We start from the raw sequence: 25,150 nt of genomic DNA, 5'->3' as shown, positions 1-25,150 counted from the left end.
ACTGTTTTTGTTCATTGGTTAGGCAGCGTGTTAAATTCCTCCCTGAACTCCGTCAAAAAAGAAACTACGAAACTCTCTTTCATACTTACTTTCATTACAGACTGACAGGAGCTTAAGTTTTAAACCTGCCTCCTCTATTCTCAAACGCTGTCAGCGGGGACTATAAATTGGTGTAAACATTTTGGAGAACATGTTGGTAAGGTGTATTGGAAGCCTTGAAAAATTTATGACCTTCGATCTAGTGATTCCACACATCTTAACAACTTGCTTGAAAGGAGTGATCCAAAATATAGAAGAGCCACACGAGCAGTAATATTTACTGTAGCATTATCTAAAATAAAGCAAAGAAAGGGAGTCGTAGGGAGGAATAATGTGTCCATCAAAGGAAATTATTCAAAAATGAAAACCCTCGGCCTCTAAGCAAAAAGTTTGGAGCCTTCTCCAGCCAGAGTCACACCAATGGTCATCCTCAACATCCCTCCCTTTGAAGGGCCATTTGGCCATCTTTTTTTTTTTTTTTTTTTAAGATTTTATTTATTTATTTGACAGAGAGAGATCACAAGTAGGCAAAGAGGCAGGCAGAGAGAGGGAGAAGCAGGCTCCCTGCTGAGCAGAGCCCGATGTGGGACTTGATCCCAGGACCCTGAGATCACGACCTGAGCCTAAGGCAGAGGCTTAACCCACTGAGCCACCCAAGTGCCCCTGGGGCATCTTTTCATTCACTTTCCACTTGCCTAGACCCCGTATGCCTTTGGAACCCATGTTCACATACATGTATTTCATATTTTCTAATTTTTTTTAAATAATGCAAAAGTAGGTTGTATTGCCATTTTATAACTGAATGGTAATGTTTATATAAAATCCATTCCCATTTACTTCTTGCCAGGATATGAGGTAAGCACAATAAGAGACAGACATACACACGTGATATATATAGGTATATATGTATTTGTGTATATGCTGTGTGTAAATACATTTATTTTGTGTGTGTGTGTACATACACACGCACAATAAGATAAGTGTAAAGGAGTTCGGCCAGCTGTATAGTTAGAAGGCACCATCCCCCCCACCAAAAAAAGAAGGCACCATCCCCACAAAACTTGTCATTTTGGCTCTCAGCCACAAACTTGGGAGTCCCCACAATCACCCTCAGGTTTGATAATTTGCTAGAACAACCACAGAACTGTCTGCCTAGGTTGACAGTTTTCTCACAGTGCAGGGATACAAATTAGAACCAACCAAAGGAAGAGGTACTCAGGACAGAGTCCAGGCCGGGTCTAAACCTGGAGTTTCAGTCGTCCCCTCCCTATGGCATCATGGATGGCATCACCTCCTCCTGGCCACCGTGCGTGACGATACAGAGGATTAGCAACCAGGGATATTTGCCTGAGTCTTTGGGGTCCAGAGTTTTTCCTGGGACTCAATCACGTACGGCCCATGTAGCTGACCCTCAGTCTCCAGTGTGTCCTAGAGGTTTAGGCTAATACCTTTAGTTTCTGGGTCCTGTGGGGAGGTCAGAACTCACAGTGCATACCCTAAAGCCCCATCATAAATCATACTGTTGGACGGTCTTTGAGCCAAGTCTGCTCTCCCATCAGCGGGGCCATTCTAGAGGCTCAAAGATGACCTCCCAGCAGCTGAGGGCAAAAGCTGACCTCTCTTTAGGGAAGATCAGTTCTTACTCATTAGGAATAATAAATACTCTCTATATTTTTTTTAAATTCTGGGTAGTATGTTTCTAACTGGGCATTAATGTTAGCAGATGCATAGAGCTGAAGAAGTTACATCATTTCTCAATACTTGATACTCAGATATCCGCTAGCTGGGTTTGTATTTCAATATATCGGGTAGCTCCTTCTGCAATATGCAATGGATATAATAACATAGTGAACAGCGTCTTTATTTTTGTTTGTTTGTTTTTATTTTTTTTAGAGAAAATGAGCGAGTGGGGGGAGGGGCAGAAGGAGAGAACCTCAAACAGACTCCCTGCTGTGCGCAGAGCCTGATGCAGGCAGGGCTCCATCTCCTGACCCTGAGATTGTGACCTGACCCAAAATCAAGAGTCTGCTGCTTAACCAACTGAGCCACCCAGGCGGCGCGTGAACAGTGTCTTTAGTAGTTTGGAGAATGGTTCTGTTATCTATTTCTTGTTTGAACCCAGTGGGAAGATTTCCATGAGCGCAGGGGCCAAGCAGTGAAGAGAGTAATTTTATAAGGCCCAGGAAGACAGGTTTGTGGTGACAGCCTCCTCAGAGAGGAGGAACGGCTCGTGCCTTCCTCTCTGTCGTATCTGTCTCCTGGCCCTGGTGCGTGGTAGACAGTCAGGGACTGACTGCACCGGCTGCCTTGCACCTTGTTAGGAAAAAGAAGCAAAGGGAGTTCAAGGTATAAATATTGGTGTAATATTAACAAATATTTAAAATATGGGGTCCAGTGAACGAGGAAAGAGCATCAAAAACTATACTGAGCAGGGGCTCCTGGGTGGCTCAGTCAGTTGAGCATCCGGCTCTTGGTTTTGGCTGGGGTCACAATCTCAGGGTTGTAGGATCAAGTCCTGTCTCGGGCTGAGTCTGCTTGAGAGATTGTCTCTCTCCCTTTCCCTCTCACTTCTGCCCCTCCCCTACTCGTGCTCTCTTTCTTACTCTCAAATAAAATCTTTAAAAAAAAAAAAACTTAACTGAGCATGTTGGTGCAATGCCACAGCCTAACTGGAAATTGTTTTCACCCACAAGCTTATGAATAATATGGTAAGAGGCATCCCAAGTCCACACCTGCCCCCTTGAGCAGTTGGAAAGGCTAAGGTTTCCCCTAGCATCCCCAGGGCATCAGAAGAGAGTGCCCCCCCCCAAATGTCATTGTCCACTAAAAGGAAGCAGGGCTCCTTGGAGTAAGGCTGATTGTAGGTCTGGGGCAGGAAAAGGATAAAGTGAGCCTAGGATATTTTCTTGTTCCAGAAAGCAAGGAAACATGCAGGGATCAGTGGGGTCATACCTAACAGAAACAGGAGCTGCTTGAAGGGGCCCTCCACTGTCTAAATATGGGACAATGTGAGCCTCACTTGGGATAGTGATAGTAATGGCTCATAACAGAGTTGAAGAGAAAAAAAGAATCTACAGGTATATACAGTGAGAGAGGGGGTGAATTTTTATTTACCGAAAAACTTTAGCTAGTAAATGCAGAAGGCATGATCGAATCGGAAGGTCACCATTTTGTTCTCCTAAAATAACATTTGATTCAAACAAGATAATCATTCTAACGTCATTGTGTGAAAGGTTGTTGGGAAGCAGGATCTTCACATGGTCTTGAAGTGGCAAACCCTAGTTACTAATTACAAGCAAGTCACATTTGCCGTGCTGTGATGTCGTGCTCCGCACTTTGACCAAGCGATCAAAGTCAGCATCACCAGTCTTGAGACAGTAGGCATCGCAAACCTCCTGAAGTGAAGCAGGAGAAAGAGAAAGAGTACACAGTATCACCTGTATACTAGTAGTGCCGAAAATGTTATACTTGAACATAACCATTGTGAAACAATGTGACGAGTCCAGGATATGTGACATTCTACAAGACCGTTGGCCTAAGATCTCTTGTTTGAACAACAAAAACAGAGGTGGAAGTTCTTTTCTAAATTAAAAGATCTCAAAAAGCTATAAAAACTGAATGCCATGTGTGAACCTTGATGGGGCACTGGATCCTGGGGACAACTGGGGAAGATTGAATATAGATGGTTGATTATACTGTTAGGGAATCTGTGTTCGTTTTCTCAGATGTGATAGTGATCTAGTGTCTACCTAGGAGAATGTTCTTTTTTTTTTTTTTAAGAAGATGTAAATTTACAAATTGAAGTCTTTAGGTGTAGCATGTCATGTCTACATCTATCTTCAAATGGGTTCAGAGTTTGCTCCCACAAATATGACAAAAGACAAAGTTAGTGAATGTAGGTGAAGGGATCTGGGTGCTCACTGTACCATTTTGCTTTCAATTTTACGGTACATTTGAAAATCTTCCAGGTTGGGGGAAAAGTTTACAACACACGATGTGGCCAAAAGAAAACATTTTGAAAAGTTTGCCTGAAGGAGAATGTGTACTCGTATCCTGTTGCCTTATATTAGCATTTGACACTTCTTTCTTTCCATGCTAGTGGTTTGGATAATAAGTGTTCTGTGTATCCACTGACGTTTGACAAAAATGAAAACATGGCTGCCAAAAAGAAGTCCGTCGCTATGCACACCAACTACCTGTCGGCCTGCAGCTTCACCAACTCAGACATGCAGGTCAGTAAATGGCCGTGTGGTGGCTCTCAGCCTGTCGGGGAGCAAGGGAAGTGACAGAGGACCAAGGAGGGGTGGCAAGGAGAGGAAGCTTTGCAGTATCCCCCTATTATTATTATCATTATTATTATCATCATCATCATCATCTTATTCAAGTATAGTGAACATACAGTGTTATATTAGTTTCACACGCACAATATGAGTAAACAGTTCTATGCACTTCTCACTGCTCGTTGTGATAAATGTGCTCTTTATCTATAATCCCCTTTACTATTTCACCATCTCTCCCCTCTGGCAACCATCAATGTATTCTTTGTATTAAGAGTCTGCTTTTTGATTTGTCTCTTTTTTTTTTCTTTGTTTTGTTTCTTAAATTCCTCATGTGAGTGAAATCTTTTTATTTGGCTTTCTTTGACTTATCTCACTTATTAGCTTTATAATCTGTAGCTCCATCCACATTTTTGCAAATGGCAAGATCTCGTTCTTTTTTATGGCTGAATAATATTCCTGTGTGTGTGTGTGTGTGTGTGTGTGTGTGTGTGTGTGTGTGTATCTTTCTATCTATGTCTAAATCTGTATCTGTATGCCACATCTTCTTTATCCGTTCGTCTATGGATGGACACCTGGGATGCTTCCATAATTTGGCTATAATAAATAATGTTGCAATAAACATTGGGGTACACACATCTTTCTTAATTAGAATTTTTATTTCCTTTGGGTTAAATACCCACTAGTAAAATTACCGGATCATAGGGTAGTTCTGTTTTTAACTTTTGAGGAACCAAAATTTGCATTCCCCTTAACAGTACAAGAGGATTCTTTTTCTCCACACCCTGGCCAACACTTATTATTTCTTATGTTTTTGATACTAGCCATTCTGACAGTTGTGAGGTGATATCTCACTGTAATTTTCCTTTGCATTTCCCTGATAATGAATAATGTTGAGCATCTTTTCATGTTTCTTTTGGCCACCTCTATGTTTTCTTTGGGAAAATGTCTATTCAAGCCCTCTACCATTTTTAACTTAGATTATTTACCTCTTTTGGTTTTGAGTTGTATAAGTTCTTTCTGAATTGGGGATATTAACCCCTTATTAGATATGTCATATGCAAATATCATTTCCCATTCAGTAGGTTATCTTTCTGTTTTGTTGATGGTTTCCTTCTCTGTGCAAAAGTCTTTTATTTTGGTGTAATCCCAATAGTTTGATTTTGTTTTTGTTTCCCTTAGCAGAAGAGACATACTTAGAACAATGTTTATATAGCAATGTCAAAGAAATGATTGCCTCTGTTTTCTTCTAGGAATTTTATGGCTTCAGTTCTCATGTTAAGTCTCTAATCCATTTTGAGTTTACTTTTTGTGTGTGGTCTAAGAAAGTGGCCCAGTTTCATTCTTTTGCATGTAGCTGTCCAGTTTTCCCAGCCACATTTGTTGAAGACACTGTCTTCTTTCCATTAGATATTTCTTGCTTCCTTTCCTGGTCGATTAATCCATAAGAGCATGGATTTATTTCTGAGCTCTCTACTCTGTTCCATTGATCTGTGTGTCTGTTTTTGTACTAGTACCATAATGCTTTGATTACTACAGCTTTGTAGTATATCTTGAAAGCTGGGATTGAATACCTTCAGCTTTGTTCTTCTTTCTCAAGATTGCTTTGGCTGTTTGGTGTCTTTTGTGGTTCCATACAAGTGTAGGATTGTTTGTTCTAGTTCTGTGAAAAATGTTGTTGGTGTTTTAATAGGGAGTATTAAATCGTGCTTTGGGTAGTATGGACATTTTAACAATATTGGTTCTGGAACATGGACTATCTTCCCATTTGTTTGTGTCGTCTTCAGTTTCTTTCATTGATGTTTTATAGTTTTCAGAGTACAGGTCTTTCAACCTCCTTGGTTAAATTTATTCCTAGGTATTTTCTTCTTTTTGGTGCAATTGTAAATGGGATTATTTTCTTAATTTCTCATTCTGCTGCTTCATTATTAGTGTATAGAAATGCAACTTATTTCTGTGTATTAATTTTTTATCCTGCAGCATCACTGAATTCATTTATAAGTTCTAGTAGTTTCTTTGCTGGAATCCTTAGGGTTTTCTATATACTCTCAAGTCATCTGTAAATAGTGACACTTTAACTTCTTCCTTACCAATTTGGATGCCTTTTCTTTCTTTTTCTTGTCTGGTTGCTGTGGCTAAGACTCCCAGTACTATGTTGAGTAAAAGTGGTGAGAATGGATTGTCTTCTTCCTGATCATAGAGAAAAAGCTCTCAGTTTGTCCCCATTGACTCTGATGTTAGCTGTGAGTTTTCACTTATGGCCTTTATTATCTATTATGTTGAGGTATGTTCTCTCTAAATCTACTTCTTTGAGAGTTTTTATCATGAATAGATGTTGAATCTTGTCCAATGCTTTTCCTGCATCTACTGAGATGATTATAAGGTTTTTAATCCTTTTTCTCGTTAATGTGATGTATCATGTTGGTTTGTGAATATTGAACCACCCTGCATCTCTGGAATAAATATCTATTTGATCATGGTGAATGATTTTTTAATGTATTGTTAAATGCAGTTTGTTTATATTTTGTTGAGGATTTTTGTATCTATGTTCATCAGAGTACTCTTCTGTAGTACTCTTCTTTTGGAGTGTCTTTGGTATATTGGGTATAATGCTGGTTTTGTAAAATGAATTTGGGAGCTTTCCTTTCTCTATTTTTTGGAACAATTTGATTCAGTAGGTATTAACTCTACTTTAAGTATTTGGTAGTATTGACCTGTGAAGCCATCTAGTCCTGGACTTTTGTCTTTCAGGAGTTTTTTTTTTAAATTACTGACTCAAGGTGTGCCTGGGTGGCTCAGTGGGTTAAGCCTCTGCCTTCGGCTCAGGTCATGATCTCAGGTCCTGGGATTGAGCCCTGCATCGGGCTCTCTGCTCAGCGGGGAGCCTGCTTCCCCCACACCCTGCCTGCCTTTCTGCCTATTTGTGATCTCTGTCAAGTAAATAAATAAAATCTTAAAAAAAAAAAAAAGTAAAATTACTAATTCAATTTGATTGCTAGTAACCCATCTGTTCAAATTTTCTATCTCTTCTTGATTATGTTTTGGAAGGTTATGTGTTTCTACAAATTTATCTATTTCTTCTAGATTATCCAATTTGGATATGGCATATAATTTTTCATAATATCGTCTTATAATCCTTTGTGTTTCTCTAGTGTCAGCTTTTATTTTTTTCTCCTTCATTTCTGATATTATTTGAGTTCTTTCTTTTCTTTTTTGATGAGTCTGCCTAAAGGTTTGTCAATTTTGTTGATCTTTTCAGAGAACCAGCTCCTGGTTTCATCAATGTGTTCTATTGTGTGTGTCTGTTTTTTTTTTTTTTAGTCTCTCTGTCATTTATTTCTTCTCTAATCTTTATTATTTCCTTCTACTGGCTTTGGCCTTTGTTCTTTTTCTAGCTCCTTTAGGTATAAGGTTGGGTTGTTTATTCAAGATTCTTGCTTCTTGAGGTACACCTATTTTGCTATAACTGGACCTCTTAGGGGACATTTTTGCCGCATCCTAACGATTTTGGACTTTAGGTTTTTGTTTTCACTTGTCTCCATGTATTTTTATTTCCTCCTTGATTTCTTAGTTGACCCATCTGTTATTTAGTGGCCTGTTATTCAGCCTCCGGGTAGTTTGTATTCCTCCGAGGTATTTTCTTGTGATTGACTGTGCTTAGCTGTGATGCTTAAAAAGATGAATGATATGATTTCAGTCTTTTTGAATTTACTGAGACTTGTTTTGTGGCCTAACGTGGATCCATTCTGGAGAACGTTCTTTGTGTACTTGAAAACAATGTGTATCCCACTGTTTGGGGATGGAATATTCTAAATATATGTTGAGTTCATCTGGCCCAATGTGCCACTCAAAGCCACTATCTCCTTGTTCATTTTCTGTCTAAATGATCTATCCATTGATGTACGTGGAGTGTTGAAGTCCCGTATTATTATTAAACTTCTGTCAGTTTCTTCCTTTGTGTCTGTTAATAGTTCCTTTATGTATTTAGGTGCTCCTATGTGAGGTACATCGATATTTACAATCATTCTATCTTCCTATTGGATTTTTCCCTTTGTCATTATGTAGTGCCCTTCTTTGTCTCTTGTTACAGTCTTTGTTTGAAAGCCTGTCTCGTGCAATGTATTAAGTATGTAAGGAGAGATATGCTCTATCTAGCAGCTGGCTCTAAGAGGGCCCTCCTGTTTTTCACTGGTTATCATTATTATTTTTAATAAATCAAAAATGGGGAAAGTCAGGGCCGTTAATTAATGACAGAGCTGAGATAAACTGCATACCACATAAAACATCCTCCTCTAATTAACTTGGTGGTCATGGGAGTGGAACAGAGAGCCTTCTGAGGGTGTGGAAATTCCTATCCTGCAGTCTGAGTCTGCATGTGCTTACGTGTGTAAAGCTGCTGTGCTTCAGAGTTGTGCCTTTTATATACCTTCAGAGTTGTGCATTTTATACACCTCACACTTGTGTTTTCTCAAATAGCAAAAGAAAAGGCTTTCACTAGTAAGCCTGATCCCACTTTGAATAAACTACAAGGCGAAAACATTACAACTTCAACCCTTTGACTAAGTTTCTTAACACATCATAAAAGGATCTTTGGCTTATTCATTCATGCCTACTTAGCAAATCTTCGTAGGTGCCCACCACCCACGTTGCCAGATACCACCAGTTCCAGGGGTGGAATTGCTCACACTCAGGCTCTGTTCTCAGGACCTTCACGGAAACTATCTGGACTGAACAGCGGGGGAAGCTGAGAGCTGGGAATGGGAGGGGTGGTCCCCAACTTGCTGCAAAGGGCTGCCTGAGCCAGCCTTGAAGGGAGGGTCTGTGGCCAGGGAAGTGTGAGGGCACCCCAGAGGGAGATAGGCAGCCTGAGAGCTGGGCAGGACCGAATCACAGGGCCCTTGAGTCTGGGCTCAGCCATTGCAGGTGCTAGGTCAGATTTGGGTTTCTTTTAAACAGGAGAGCTTCTGAGTAAGATGAAAGCCTTCCGTGGCCCACTGTGTTTTCATCTCACTAGGGTCGGAACGGGAGGCGAGGCTGGCGGCAGGGAGACCAGGGGACGGGGTAACTGTTTAATTGCTGAGCGGAGGGGTGTTGGGACTTGGAAACACGCAGTGTTTGCACCCGTCCTTTGCCACCAAGATTCTCACAGACCTGTTCAGTAGGGGGCGCTGTGGCCCGGCCTGGCTGTGGTGCCAGAACCCGCTGTCTTTGGGGCTGAGAACAAAGTAACAGAGGACATTTAGTCTGGATGAAGGAAGGCTCAGAGGGATGTAAGAACAGTGAGTCTTCAGACATCTGAAGTCCCTCTGGTGAGGTCCCATCACCACCCCCTCCCTGCCCACCCCCTCTGTGTTGCTGCAGGTGCTGGAGGTGGAAATCAAAGGGGCACCTGTGAAGGAGAAAGTGCTTTCCTCCAAATAAGCCGCCAGCCCCGGGTAGAGAAGGTCCTGCGGGCCACTTCCGAGGGGATGTGTCCTGGGAAACAGAGCAGGGCAAAGGTCTTGGCTTGGCGTCAGACCGCTGGGATCAAATCTTGGCTTCACTGTCTCCTAGCTGGTCAGTCCCAAACAAAGTTTTATTCTGTTTTCTTTTTCTCACCTTCAGGAGAGAATGGTAGTAAACTCCTCTCTCATAAGGTGTTCTGAGGATTCAGTGAGATGATTTGTGTAAAATAGTACAGCCCCTGGTAAATATCAATAAATGTTGGGTTTTATTACTTTATTATTGTTAATAGTATCTCACAGCTTCCTGGGTGATTCTGATGCATGGCCTGGTTGGGATACCTTAATGAACCTTGAGCTTCCTTCCATTCTGGTGATCAAGGATGGAAAAAAAAAGTCAAGAGGCTGGCAGAAGACTGGTGTTAAACCTACAAAATCCCTACATTCCAGAATAAATGACTGACCACGAGTAAGAGGTTCTGTTTCGTGCATTTATCGTGATTGAGTGTTTGGTTTTTAAATTCAATTTTTACTTATATTGTAGTGAAGATCACAAAAATATTAAAAATATTTTTAAAATATTTTTTACTATGAAGAATTTACTTGTAACTTTTTAAAAATATTCATCTCTTTGGTTGAAGAATATGGCATGGAAAATCTGCAATTTTTTTTTAAGATTTTTTTTTTTTTTTAATTCATTTGACAGACAGAGATCACAAGTAGGCAGAGAGGCAGAGAGAGAGGGAGGAAGCAGGCTCCATGCTGAGCAGAGAGCCCAATACAGGGCTCAATCCCAGAACCCTGGGATCATGACCTGAGCAGAAGGCAGAGGCTTTAACCCACTGAGCCACCCAGGTGCCCCGAAAATCTGCAAATTAAAGAGCCAGACTGAGGTAATCGTTTAAAGCAGATTGTTTGGGTGTCCCAAAAAAGATGGGAGATTACTGGCCCTTTGTAAGTGTTAGGACAGGAATAGGTGTGGGCTTGGAGAGATTGAAGGGAATTACAGCATATTATAAAATATAAGTACAGAAATTAACACCCAGTCCAAGTCTTGTGCGTTCATAAACTAACTTCTACCAGCCTAGGTCATCTTGTAGGGTGAACTGGGCCACCTGAAGGAAACCAAGCGTGGAGGACCCCACGAACAACGGCAGGAGCTTTGCAGCCTCAGAGAGTCCCCACATTTGAGAGTTGCCCATGAGTGGGCACTCTGAGGAGGGCCTTGGGGACTGTGCCAGAGAGCCCTAAGCTCTCTGGAGCTCAAGCAGCTCTGGCTCCAGGGAGGAGCTCCAAAGCCGCTTCTCCTAGCTGCAAGGAGAGTCTGGGCCTCCCCAGACTGTCTGGGAAGAAACACACTCCGACATGCTGCAGCCAGCTAGGCACCAGGCCAGGGTGGGAGTAGAGTCCCCTGGGTATAATGTGGTTTCCCTCCTGCAGAGAAAAGGAGATTCTTTGTAAGTGCTAGGCCCAGCGTGTAAAAGAGAAGGGGCAAGAACAGGAGGGAAGAGGAGAAGAGAAAACCAGCAGCAGGAGGAATTTGGAGGTACAGGGCGGTCCATGGGTGCACTGAAGGCTTGCAGTCCCTAAGCCCAGCACTCGCTCATTTCCTTTCCTTGGTAATCTCCACCCACAGAGGGCCCCACGGTATTTGCCGTGATGCCACAAGAGCCCCTTCCTGTGAGGTCTTATCACCTCATCCAGACCCTGGGAGCAGCAGGAAGCTGGGGCATCAGGAGGCTGTGCATCTAGAGCTTATTAGCCCTTGTGGATCCCCCAGCCCCTGGCTGCTCGGGACGGGCTGCCTGGGGCTCTGAAGTATGGTCAGCTGGGTCCCAGAGGCTTGAGACCTGCATCTCCACTGCCTTTCCCCCAGACACAGGGCGCTGTGCTCAGCCTAAGCCCAAGCCGTGGGTGCGCGTGGGCACACACACACACACACATAGACACCCACCCACCCACCTACTGTGACCCTAACTCCACTCACCATGCTTTCCCCCAGGCATCACAGCGTTCCTCTCACTGTCTGTGTGGCCTTTGTACTTGTCAGTTTACAGAAGCAGCTTGAGGGGTGGCCGCACAGACCTTAGACACGTTTTCCTAAAATCTGCCCTTGATCTTATCTCCCTTGGAAGCTTACCCCTCCCCTCTCCCCCCCTCAGTAAGGCCTACAGGCTAAAGTCCTCACACTTCTCCTTTCCCACTGAGGTGGGCCTTCACCCAGCCAGCACTCACTCATCCTCCGAGAGCCGCTCAGATGTTGCTGGGGTGGGTCTGCGGTCCCTCCCATGGGCCCACCCGGATCTCAGCGCTTCTCACTTGATCCTGAGTCATCACAGTCTTGTCTGCTGAGATCCTCGGAAAAAACTTGCTGTCCAGCAAAACCTTTTTTTTTTTTTTTTAATGTTTTATTTATTTATTTATTTGAGAGAGAGATCACAAGTAGGCAGAGAGGCAGGCAAAGAGAGAGAAGGAAGCAGGCTCCCCACTGAGCAGAGAGCCCGACATGGGGCTCAATCTCAGGTCCCTGAGACCAGGACCCCAGCTGAAGGCAGAGGCTTTAACCCACTGCGCCACCCAGGCGTTCCTCCAGCAAAACCTTCTTAGACCTGCAGCAAGGGAGAACCCCAACTTGCCAGAATCCCCATAGCATCTCAAAATGAAGAAATCAAGGAAGGGTACTTGGAGGGTTTGGGGGTCCAGGCTGAGTGATTTTTAAGGTGGGTGTCTTGAGGCAGGAAACTGGCTACAACATTACTAGCTTTGGATCAGGGAGCCCCACAAGATGAAGTTCTTGAAGTGAGTCTGGATGAGCAAGCTGTTTGTCTTGGTAAATAAGTTGTTTTGTTGGTTCACAGTCTTATCTTGCAGGAGCAGGTGTGTCCTGAAGCAAGCCGCTAGATTGTTTTCACGTGTTCTCAGTATTGCCTCACAGAACACCAGGAGAGTGTGCCTGGGCTCGGAATTGTTCAACACAGGGGCAGGGAATTTGGTTGGTGTTAGGTCTTAGTAATGCCAGTTCTGTTAAACTGTGCTCCAGGAGAGCGGAGAGCCGGGACCAAGACACAGTCTTTGTGCAAACCCTAATTAATGCCTACTAGCAGGGCAGCTGAATGTCATCAGCACCCAGCAGAGGCTTGTTGAGTCTGTGAGGGCATGCGTGTGGCCCTCTTGGGGGGGCCCTAGGACCATCTAGGCCCTACTCTGGGGAGAAGCAGCCACAGGGGCACGTATCTCACAAAATGCTGCCTGGTGGGATGCAGTGCTCCTCACTGCTACCAGGTGAGGGTTTGTGAGGGCTGGGGCGGGGGGGGGGGGGGATCCCAGGCCCCAGCCCAGATGCGATATTAGCAGGCAGCCTCATGGCTGGGGAGCATGTTAAGATCTGAGAAGCACTTGAGGTGTCTGGCCTGCTCATGGGGGCTGCGCCGGTTCTGTTCCCCCAGACGTTCACGGAGCACTCCCTCCCTCCATGACCCCGGGCCATCACAGAGCTCTATGGATATGGCACGGAGGCCCTGCTCGACTTTGTGCCCCTGGAGACAGGCACATAAACACACATCTCAAGGACAGTGAGCATGTCGCAAAGGGACTTTGTTTTCATAGGACAGGAGAAATACGTCTGTGCTTGAATCCAGGTATAGCAAGGCATGTGTCCGTGTGTGTGTTCCAAGAGCCTCCTTCTCCTCAGTCAGCTTTCAGCATCTGAGTGACTTTCCCCCAGCACAGATCCTGATGCCAGTGTTCTTCCCTCCCTTCTCTGGGGACAGATCCTGACAGCGAGCGGCGATGGGACGTGTGCACTGTGGGACGTGGAGAGCGGGCAGCTGCTGCAGAGTTTCCACGGACACGGGGCTGACGTGCTCTGCTTGGACCTGGCCCCCTCAGAAACGGGCAACACCTTTGTGTCTGGGGTAAAGGCCTAAGCAAAATCCCTCGGGGTCCTTCCTCTCCTTGGGAGGGTGATGGTGGCAATTCTTGTCATTTCTAGGGAGCTGACCAGACATTTCTCTGGGAGGAGTTGTCCTCAGCTCTCTGTCACATCCCCTGCTCCTACAGCAAGGGCAGCAAGTGGTGGGCGGTTATGGGGAGGGGCTGTGAGGGTCTCCTGTTCTGCTGCTGACATTCAGTCTGCAGAGGGATCTGGAATGTTCTCCTCATGTGAATGCTGTGACTTGAGGTGCATATCTGTTGCATTTGAACACGTTTAGGGTTTTTCGTAGATTTTATTTATTTATTTGAGAGAGAGAGAGAGAGCAGGAGAAAGGGGAGTGTCAGAGAGAAGAGAAGACTCTTCTTCTATGCGGGACTCAACCCAGGGACTCCAGGATCATGACGGGAGCCAAAGGCAGTCGCTCAACAAACTGAGCCACTCAGGTGCCCTGAAAATGTTATTCCTCAAATAAACAGCAGAGTTAGCAGCTGAGAGCATTGGAGATGAGCCATAAGGGTACCAGGCTGGTCAGATGGCTGCTGAGGTGAGGCAGCATTGTGGTGTGATCAGGGCTTGGGGCTGAGACACTCTCCTGCCCCAGCCCTGTGCATCACCAGCACCCTCCTACCCCAGCGCACAGGGAACAGAGCATCTGAAGGCTCAGGGTCAGACACAAGCCCACGGTGGCACACAGGAGGACTAGACTAGGATGCTGGGGTCACGGCTTTGCTCTCTGACTCCATTTCCTCGTCTATAAATTGGGCATGATGCAGACCCGTACTCCACGGCCCCGGGATATGCTGTGGAATATATTAGGTGGAGGAGCCAACAGCGGGTCAGACAAATGTCAGGGGTGAGTGTTTCTGTGGACGGCCAGGAATAAGAGTGGGGAACTGAGCCGGCTGATCTGGCTCTAGTCCTGTCTCACTTTAGTCAGGAGAGCGGGGAGAGGAGGCCCTGGACACACCATCAAGTGTCCTTTGCAGCTGGGGGATGCAGGGGCCCTTGGCTCCGAGCTGCTGGCGTCTTGGTACTGGGCATTAGGCAGGGACTGTGTGGCCTGTAACCAGCAGGAACCCCAGTTTCTTCTTGGGTATTTGGCCCCACCGGTGTATGTTTCATTTCTGGGCCTTCGAATAGCTGTATCTGTGCCTCCTCAACTCCACTGCCTTTTCAAATAGTTGATAGCACTGTAGATTATACTGTCTCCTTCAGAGCACTAAACTCCGTTTGACTTAGTGTCCTCAGAAGATGAGAAGACGCTCCCGCCTGCTTTGTCTGCATCCTCATTAAAGATGGTTGGAGCGCTGAACCCCGCTGCGGGGCTTCTGAGGTCCTAGTTGTGGTGCTTCATCCCTCTCTTCTCTCTGAGGTTGAAACCAGCAACTCGAACACCAGTTTTAAGCCTTTACATCTTCTATTTGACTATTAAGAGTCCACATTGTCCTACCCAAGTTCAATAACAGCATTGCTCAGCAGGAATGTGTCAAATGCTCCTGGAGCCAGGACAGTATAATGTGAAAACCTCATGTTTAGGATCCCCTGGGTCACGTCAGCAACCCAGAGAGAGGGTTTACAGATGCCGAGATGGAAGCCCAGGACAGCGACCTGCTGGAGACCCGCATCTTGCTGCTGGCAAGGTCATGACCCCCAGCCAGCGCGCGCTGCAGAGGCATAGATGACCCAGCGGCTCCTGGGGCACTCCCTTTGCCTCCGGCTGTCCTGTACACCTGAGACAGCAGGGTGGCCCCACTGTGCACCCAGTGTATGCCTGCCCTTCCCCCCTGGGCTTAGGGAGGCAGAAATGAAGAGGAGGGAGGAAGGGAAGGACAGAACAAAGAGAGAAATGCCCAGGGGGGAGCAAGGAGGCTCTGGAGGGTTTGCACCCACACTTGGAAAGGTGCAAAAGAAGAAAACACGCTGAAGGGGACAGCCAGGTGCCTTTTCTTGCTCCCCACACCTCAAGAAAATCTCACATTCTCAGGGCTTATTGGTTGAAGAAAGCAGCCTTAGGTGATGCTAGTCTCAGAAAAGCATGTTGTGAGCCATTTACCCATGGGAGGTAAAGGGCTCTGTTACGTAACAAGAGCTCATGCCCGACTGCAGACAGGCCTTGCAGTGACCATAACTCTGGGTAACTTTGCATTTGTAGGGATGTGACAAGAAAGCCATGGTGTGGGACATGCGCTCCGGCCAGTGCGTGCAGGCCTTTGAAACACATGAATCTGACATCAACAGTGTCCGGTCAGTGAGTAGAATGTTCACGTAACTTCCCTGTTCTGCGGGCAGTCCCTGGCATGGGGTAATAATGCTCAGCCCAGGAACCACCTCCAGGCTCATCTCACTTGGCTGAGGGAGGTCCCCCCAGCAAGAAAAGCTGATTTGTGGTAACCCTGAACAGCACTGCAGATCTCTTGGAGATACTTAATTCAGTGGCACTTAGAGTAAGTGTTATTATCCTCCCTAAGCAGAGTCAGTATTTCTCATTCATTTATGCAGCAAATATTTATTGAGATGTATATGCTAGACATTGTTCCAGGAACTTTGTGAACAAGATAGACAAGGTCTCTGCTTTCTTGCAGGAGATAAGACAAAGCACAAACAAATAAATGTACAATTTGATTTAAGATGGTGCTATGTGCAAAGTAAAACAGGCGGATGGGATGGGGTGGGTTATTGCTTAGGATAGTCAGGGAAGTCCTCTCTGAGAAAACGATGTTTGAAAGAGCCAGGCTTGCAGAGAGCTGGGTTAAGATGAGATGTGGAGGGACCTAACCAAAGACCAGTTTGAGGGGTGGTTGACATTGTCTCTGTTTTGCCCTTGAGAGATCCCTCTGGCTGCTGTTTGGAGAACAGATTGTGGGGAAGCAAGAATGGAAGTATGATGGCCAATTAGAAAGTTGCATGAGTCCAAGAAAAAGGTGACAGTGGCTGGAACTAAAGACAGCGTGGAGACAGAAATGTCCAGCATTGTGAGGATTCTGAGATTCTACCCTAGCTACAGTCTATCAAGTTAGACTGCCACAGTTTCATAGCTGTTGGTAGAAGACATGACTCTTGGGTTCAAGATGAAGGACAGTTTATTACTCCTAGCAATGGCAGCAGCCAGAGTATCAGCATTTTTGTGCCGGTTGCCTGAGCCCCAATTCCACAGGGTGAAATGGAGAGGTTCCATTACAGAAGAAGAACCCTGAGCTTGGGAACACAAAGCTTTTATAAGGGGCAGTAAGCAGTGATCCATTTACTAAGACAGAGAAGGCTAGAGGAATTAGAGGTAGGAGGCAGTTGTTGCACATGCATTCCAGAGCTCTGTTTTGGGATGGTTACATTTGAGATGCCTATTATATACACAAGTAGAAATTGAGTAGGTAGCAGGATCTATGAACTGGTTCCCGAGAGAGGCAAGGACTTGACATGTAAATTTGGAAAATGGCATTATTAAGACAGTATTTGAAATATAATCATCCAAGAATCTTTATTATACTTAGTGGGAAAGACAGTAGACCTGTTCCCTTTAAAAGGAAGAATAAGGTAGTAGTGCTTATTTACATTAGCAGTAGAAATGTTAGTAAGAATTTCTAGGTCCTTGCCCTCAATTGTAGGTTAGTGAAAAAGGAAAAAGACTCTAGCTTTTGACAAATGTGCAATAATTACCTAGAAAAATCAAAGGAAATTAATACAGATATTAAGTGAAGTTGGTAAGATGCTGGATAGAATATAAAGCCACAAAAATAAATTAAACCTCTATATACTCACTCCTTAAAATGCACATTCTCTCACCTGTGCTGTTCCCCTTACCCCGATCCCTCTTTCTCCAACATCCGTTCGGTCTCGAGTAGACTCCTCTCTCCCTCTGAAGCCTGATAACCGAGAAGAGAATGAACATAACAGTAATAAGTATAATTTGCTGAATGCTTTCCATCTGGCCATGTCAAGTTCTTTGCCTATATTATCTTATTCAGTCTTTACAACAGGGAAAATGCATTATCATCCTCACTTTTCAAATAAGGAAATTGAGGCTGGGCAAGGGGAAGCCCTTTGCCAGAAGTATCACATGGAGACTGCAGTGGTCCATGCAGAGATCTGCCTGAGGCTTTGTCTTTGCATCCCCAGTGTCTATGCAGATAATCACTTCTTATCCCAGAGCTGAGCCAAGTCCCAGATCAGTGGAAACTACAGTTACAGGCAGCCTGCTCTGTGTTCAGTGCCTGGTGCAAATACACACATTATCTCAGTTACTCCTCACCAAAACTCTGCAAAGCCATTGTCACTGTCCCCTACTTACAGGAAAGAAAACTAGAGGCCAGTGGGCCAACCAGATCAGCCTCCCCTTCTGACCTCTATAATGAGTGGTTCTTATGTCACAGTGGAGATGCCAACTCTGATTCCACAAGCCCGGCATGGGACTACTTTTCCGGTGATTTCCAGATGATTCTGACAGGCATCCAGGATTGAGAATCACCATTCTAGATAAAGTGCTTTCTATCCAAACTATCTCTCTGCAGGTACTACCCAAGTGGAGATGCTTTTGCTTCAGGATCAGATGATGCTACGGTATGCTTCTAAATTATGAGAACTTTTCCTATTTGAAAGAGAAATGTAGCGATTTAATTTTATTTTTCAAAATTAATGTTTTTCTGATTACCATAATAAAGTGAATTCATTGAGGAAAACTTGGGTAGGGGATTAAATATCTTAATATCCCAACCCAAGTAAAGTCACAGCTGGTGAATTCCTCTCTTCTTTATTTTAAAACAAAATGCTTTATAATTTGTTTTCACTTAGCAGTAGACTGTGAACATTTTCCGATGCCAATGTAGCCAATCTACATTTTATTTTCTTAGCAATTAAATAGTATTCCATGTTATAGACAGGCCAGTATGTACTTAACTAGTTAATTTTTGAAAGTTTAGATTCAGGGTGTTTTTTCCTGTTAAGAAATACTGCTGTAAGTAAATATTTTTGGTACTTATTATTTCTCCCATGTGTTATTATATCTCCCATGCCCTATGTGTTCCTTTTCCTATACCTCCCTAGGCAGCCTGGGGAAAGTGGTTGGTTCAGGGTTTGCCAGAGAGAAGACAAATAAATACCAAATTAATAAGATCTTTTTAAAAAATGAAAATGTAAAACTTCCATCTGCCAAAGAACGTATAACAAAATATAAGAGCATACATCTATGAAAAGTTCTTGCCATCTATATGACAGACCAAATTGAAATCCTTTAGATATGAATGAGGTTGCATCATCACTAAGATACACACCCCAATTTTTGGAAAGAGTTTGATAAAGTCTTGACTGTTTACAAAGTAGGAAATCCAAAATGGCAAATAAACACCTGAAAACATTTTCAGATCACCTGTAATCCAATAACTGCAAGCTCAAGGGATCCATGCTCATTTGGATTAGACGTGAAATGCTACATTGTGGACATGATGTGGTTAAAGAGTTAGGCCTTTTGGTTCCATCCTTCTGAAAAACAGTCTGGCCATATGATCCAAGAGCTTTCAAAATATACCTCCCCTTTGATCTGGTCATACTATTTCTTTTTTTTTTTTTTAAGATTTTATTTATTTATTTGACAGACAGAGATCACAAGTAGGCAGAGAGGCAGGCAGAGAGAGAGAGGAGGAAGCAGGTTTCCCGCTGAGCAGAGATCCCGATGCAGGGCTTGATCCCAGGACCCTGAGATCATGACCTGAGCCAAAGGCAGAGGCTTTAAACCACTGAGCCACCCAGGCGCCCTCAGTCATACTGTTTCTTTTTTTTTTTAAGATTTTATTTATTTATCAGAGAGAGAGGTGGGGAGAGAGCGAGCACAGGCAGAGGGAGAAGCAGGCTCCCTGCTGAGCAAGGAGCCCGATGTGGGACTCGATCCCAGGATGCTGGGATCATGACCTGAGCCGAAGGCAGCTGCCTAACCAACTGAGCCACCCAGGCGTCCCAGTCATACTGTTTCTTAAAACAATTTTATTCTGAGGGATTCTGTTCCTTAACTATTCTGAAGAAAACATCAGAGATATGTAAGAACAGTCATCAAAATTTTATTTGTAAAGGAAACACAAGCAAAACTCTTAAGAGGGTATGGCTAAACAGATTTAATATATCTGCATAAGGAATATTCAACAACCATGGTAGTCATGTGTTTCTGAAGATTATTTAATGCTCATAACCTGATGTTAATAGAAGTCTTTGTGAAATATCCACTCCATGTAAAGACAAACATAAAATGGAAGTAAAACTGATGGAAATAGCCTACATGTTAGTCAGTACTAGGATTTAGGGTGATTTTTGTTTCCTTCTTTGGGCATTTCTGAGTTTTTCTGTAGTTTCTACAATGAATGTGTATCCTTTCTCAGAAGAGGAAGAGGAGTTTCATTTTTGTTTTTGTATCCCCCAAAATCTTCTGTATTTGCTGTTTCTTTGAATATCCACTGATCCGTGCAGAGTACTAAAAGTTGGGATGAAGGGAGAAAATACTAGGGGAGAAAACTCGAGGTATTTCCCTCATCCCCCAAACTTCACAAGCCAGCAGCCCCTGCCAATAGCCCCGTGCTCCTCTCTTCCCCAACCCAGAGCCAAAAATAAGTGCTGCTTGGGGCGCCTGGGTGGCTCAGTGAGTTAAGCCTCTGCCTTCAGCTCAGGTCATGATCTCAGGGTCCTGGGATCCAGCCCCACATCGGGCTCTCTGCTCAGTGGGGAGCCTGTTTCCCCCTCTCTCTCTGCCTACTTGTGATCTCTGTCAAATAAATAAATTTTTAAAAAAAGAAGAAGAAATAAGTGCTTCTTTGTCTTCTTTGTCACCCCAGTGTCGCCTCTACGACCTCCGGGCAGACAGGGAAGTCGCCGTCTACTCCAAAGACAGTATCATATTTGGAGCATCCAGTGTGGACTTCTCCCTCAGTGGTAAGATTTTCTTTCAGAAACCGTATGCCGGGACCTAAACGAAACCCAGCTCTTGATCAAGCTTTCCCTCAGCGGAACTCCCCATGAGCCAGCAGATTAAGCAGTCTGCGTCTGCCCTGGTTTTCTCCATGATCCCTCGCCCCACGTCACCCTACCGGAAGCAGCCTCCCCACCCCCTTCATTTTATGGGAAATGAAGGCTGAGCCGCCTACTGCTGTTCTTCAGTGATGCACACAGCTTCACATTTGCGGGGCCCTTCCCAGGCTTTCCTCCTCAGCCTGCTGGCCTCCCCTTCATCCCTGAAAAGGGACTTTTCCAGAGGAGGAGAGCAAGAGACCCTTTCGTAATGCCTGGAAGCTCATGGCCTCTCTGCCCTCACTGCTGGGGAGGCTGCTAGTAAAAGTTAAGACTGCTCTGACGGGACCAGTTTCCCCAGACCCAGCCCCCCCAGTCTAAATCTGTGCTTTTCTGCCTGCATGCCGCTACCGCTGCCTACAGCATCTCTTGCCTCCCTTCTCTGCCTGGCGAACTCCTCCTCAGCCCCCAAGAGCCAACTTCTATCACTTTTGTGCAGTGCCCTCCTCAAGCCTCCTTCCTCCGTGATCTCATAGCATTTCACACAGCTAAGCACTTCCACTGCCGTCCCTCTTCCATGGGCTACCGTGTGTCCCTTCACGTATCTGCCTGCCTGCCCCCCAGCACCCTCCTCTAGGGGCAGCGACTGGGCTCTCTTCTCTGAAGCCCCAGGGCAAAGCACAGTGCCTGGCACATAGGGGGCACTAAATCACAGTGGGCTGAATGAATGAGCAAGCGACTGCCGATTGTGTGAGTGAACGTCACAAAAAGAAAAATGGATGGGAAGAACTGGCTCAGTAACCATCCTATCCTCCTGTTTTGAGGGCGCCTGCTGTTCGCTGGATATAATGATTATACCATCAATGTCTGGGATGTTCTGAAGGGGTCCCGAGTCTCCATCCTGTTTGGACATGAAAACCGCGTTAGTACTCTCCGAGTCTCCCCTGATGGGACTGCTTTTTGCTCAGGATCATGGGATCATACCCTAAGAGTAAGAGAAATTCTGTTATTTGACTCTGTGTGTGAGAGGAGTGATTGGCCTTCCTTAAAGCAGAGGCTCAGAGTCAGCCTGGGTGACATCACCTAGACAGAGCTCTAATTTCAGCTCTGTCTGTGGCCACAGAAGGGATGCGTTGCCCTGGAGAGGTCGTGAGTCCCCCATCAGTGCAGGTATTGAAGCATAGGTTGAAACAACCATGTATCAGCATGTAATTGAGGTAATAATGGGGCCAGGTGATCCAAACAGCCCCCTTTGATCCTGAAAGTAGGATTCTGCTGACTCTAGATTTTGGCAAACCACAGGGTGCCCATCTCATTCCCAATGGTGGGACATTCCTATTCCGTGGTGACATACTTTTATGAGACCCACAGAGGGGCTTTAGGGAATCCATGAAGCCCCTGAAATTATAGGTCACTCACATTTCCTATATCCATTTTTCTGGAGAAAGTGCCCTCATGGCTTTCATCAGATTCTCAAAGAGCCCTATGACTTTGTTGGCTGTTGGCTCCCCAGAAATGCCTCCAAAATGCCTGTTCATAAAGCAAAGCTAAGTGTATTTCTTACCTCACTGGGGACAGAGCACAAACTTGACAAGTCTCAGTGGCATCTCAGAAGGGGAAAGCAGAGAGAGATGTTTATGAGGTTTGGGGAGGGGGTCTGATTTAACCATTTGGAGGGATTGAATTAGGCTTAGACAAATTTGTGGCACAGTAGTTTTCAGATTGCTGGACACAGGGACGCATGGGTGGCTCAGTTGGTTGAGTGACTGTCTTCGGCTCAGGTCATGATCCTGGAGTCCTAGAATCAAGTCCCACATCAGGCTGCCTGCTTAGCAGGGAGTCTGCCTCTCCCGCTGAACTCTCTCCTTTCATGCTCTCTCTCTCAAATAAATAAATAAAATCTTAGGGAAAAAAAAAAAAAAAAGATTGCTGGACACATAGTTGGGGGAGGGAGAGGATTTTGAAGACAGTCTTGAAAAGTAACCATCATTTGTGATGCTCTGTGTATGCCTGAGAAGTGAGTGTCTTTTCTGAAGAGAGTAGTTGAGTGGTCTAATCTTGGGATAAACCAAGGATTTCTGTGAGGTTCCTGAAATAAACAACAAAGTTATCTGTGAGCTCCTCTTCCAGGGCAAGAGTTTCCTGAGTTAGTAAAGTCACGTGAATGACTCAAGGATGTTTGTGAGTACAGATGGTTTTGGTACTCAGCCTAAGTGTCACCCGCAGATATCCCGTGGATGACTGAGCAGAGCTAGGGGAAGAGGCAGGGCTGAAGAGGCACCTTTGAGTAGCCAGGAGTAAGGTGTTACCATCCAAGAAATGTGTGTGCTTCATTTTGGGGTGTATGTGTGAGATTGACCTTGATTTTATCTTTTTAAACTCAAGTTTCACAAGTCCTTAACTAAAGGGACTAACAATTATCTCTTTGTGGCTTTGCAGGTCTGGGCCTAATCGTCTCCTCACAATGCACACATAGGCATCTGAGGGTAGAATTTGAAACCGCCAAATGGAAATAGATCTTCTTCTAGAGGACCTGAGGGTTATTGCGATATAGCTTAAAGGAGCCCGGACCGATATTACTTTTAAAACGACCACCCCTGGAAAGATCCTGGTGTGGGCCTTCAGCACTAGAACACCTTCAAGTCCAGTGTTTTGCATTTTGAACACTTTTTAAAATGTATCCATTTCTAAGGTTATTCTAATTATATGGTCTCCACCTGTTCTATTACCACACGGATTCAGCATTTAATAAATCCCCTAGTACTTCCTTGAACCACATTTGTTTTCAGAGCACTCTAAAATCTGATTCCTCTCAGGGTGCCCTGTGCCTTTTGGAACTTTCCTCTAGAAGTGCTGACCTTAACGGACCGCACGAGGCAGACCATGTTGAGGGGTCTGTGATAAAAGAAAATTCAAATTCTGAACATAATCAGACACAATCCCTTTTGAAAATATGTTTTTATTGTAAAAGTCTCTTTTTCAGTCTCGCATTGTCTTTTTCAGGTCAAATATTTCCTTCTGTGTGAACTGTCACAAATAGAGGAGAGATGCACATAGAGTAGATGGGATGTTTGCTTTAGGACTAATGTGATGATGTGACAGCTCCCTTGGACGGGATATTTCCTGTCATTTGAGTGAAAAGCTGAATGCTGTTTGTGACACAAAGGCTCCTCAGAGCAAAACCTTTCTGTGGGGGAACACAGACAGTAAACCTATTTAAAAACCTGTTCATAGTATTAGATGTATTAGAATTAGTAGTATCCACTCAGGATACTACAAGTGTCATCGTAGATCATATCCATATGAAGCATATTCATATTTATTGCATTGAAAATATAATTACATGAATTAGTTGATAGGTCCCAGGTGATAATGTCTTTGCTTCTCTTCTATGGAGAAAAAAATAACACAGAAACTACTTGTCTTTATTTGAAAATCAGCATTTCCTTCTGGAAGACATCAAGTGTTTTTGTTTTAAGATCCCTTCTTTTCCTCATTTTTAAGGCATTGAGGCTTATTCTTCGTTTTAGAAAACTCCTTGTTCATGAAGATAGCATGCATTCCTTGGAGAAATAGCAGGTCAGCTCACACACTGGAAGTCTTCCCTGGTTGAGGCCCACCCTGTGGGTGTTCTGGGCTCCTGGGGTGCCCATAAGTCCTGGATAATCCAGTCTCCTCTCTGGGCCCTGCTCCAGCCTGCCCCCACTCCTCGTAGTGGTTCTGGCCCTTTGGGCTCAGCTCCAGGCCCTGCAACTCAGAGAGACCGTCCAGAGCTGCCGCAGGGCCTGGTCAGCAGACAGGCCTAGACCTGGCTGGCCTCCTGCAAACATCAGGACGTGTTCCCTGGCCCACCCTCAGAACGACTTGTGCAGGTATCCTAATGGGCAAGTCCCTCAAAAAACAAACAAAAAAAAAAAAAACAAAAACCAGGCTAGCTTTTCCATCAGTTCTTTTAAGTAAATATGGTGATTAGATCCAGCCCAAGCAAACGTTTTAATGAGGGTTTTACTACACAGCGTGCCCTGGGATAGAGAGAGAAATGTACAAGGCCCCTACTTAACTCCAGAGAGCCCAGAGGGAAGGAGGAAGTTGGTCCAAAGGGCCCATTTTTCAGCCATTCCTCTCCTCTTCCCCGGTGGATTCCAGGCTGGGCAGGGGCTCCAGGAAATGGGCACAGGATCTCCCCAACTCCAGCCAGCTGCTGAAGGAATCAGGTCCCAGGCTGCCTCTCACAGGATTCCCCAGCTCCGCTCCCAGGAGGTCCCAGAGTTTGCTCCTGGTCTTCCTCTCCCCTACAGACCCTTTAGTGTCTCTGCACTCTGATCTGGACCTTCCAGTAGTGAAGGAAGACAGGACAGAAGAAAAGTCACCAAGACTAAAGGGAAGCAAATTCAAGGTTAGATGTTTGGAGAAGCAGAGAGCATCTTCAGTGTATGTGCAAAAACAGTCCTATAACTTTCCAATCAAAAAAGCTACGG

At 44.8% G+C, this 25,150-nt stretch overlaps 1 protein-coding gene and 1 long non-coding RNA gene across 3 annotated transcripts in view; one reads left to right on the top strand and one right to left on the bottom strand.

Annotated features, from left to right (window-relative positions):
- GNB5 (G protein subunit beta 5) overlaps window positions 1-25,150 on the top strand; it is a 44,123-nt gene extending 18,973 nt beyond the window's left edge. For both annotated transcript variants that reach the window (XM_032343747.1, XM_032343748.1), the window contains 7 exons: window positions 4,139-4,271; window positions 13,528-13,671; window positions 15,844-15,935; window positions 18,197-18,245; window positions 20,501-20,597; window positions 21,497-21,663; window positions 23,112-25,150. In XM_032343747.1, coding sequence (XP_032199638.1) covers window positions 4,139-4,271; window positions 13,528-13,671; window positions 15,844-15,935; window positions 18,197-18,245; window positions 20,501-20,597; window positions 21,497-21,663; window positions 23,112-23,123 — 694 coding nt within the window. In that variant the 3' untranslated portion in view covers window positions 23,124-25,150. The remainder of the gene's footprint in view (window positions 1-4,138; window positions 4,272-13,527; window positions 13,672-15,843; window positions 15,936-18,196; window positions 18,246-20,500; window positions 20,598-21,496; window positions 21,664-23,111) is intronic.
- LOC116591081 lies at window positions 79-17,958 on the bottom strand. The gene is made up of 3 exons (XR_004285835.1): window positions 17,689-17,958; window positions 17,472-17,551; window positions 79-331 (listed from the first exon to the last, which is right to left on the bottom strand). It is a non-coding gene; the product is annotated as an uncharacterized LOC116591081 (long non-coding RNA).

Source organism: Mustela erminea, chromosome 5, assembly GCF_009829155.1.
Source record: "Mustela erminea isolate mMusErm1 chromosome 5, mMusErm1.Pri, whole genome shotgun sequence".
Taxonomy (NCBI): Eukaryota; Metazoa; Chordata; class Mammalia; order Carnivora; family Mustelidae; genus Mustela; species Mustela erminea.
Note: the sequence above shows the minus strand (reverse complement) of the source record. Positions and strands in the feature narration are given on the sequence as shown.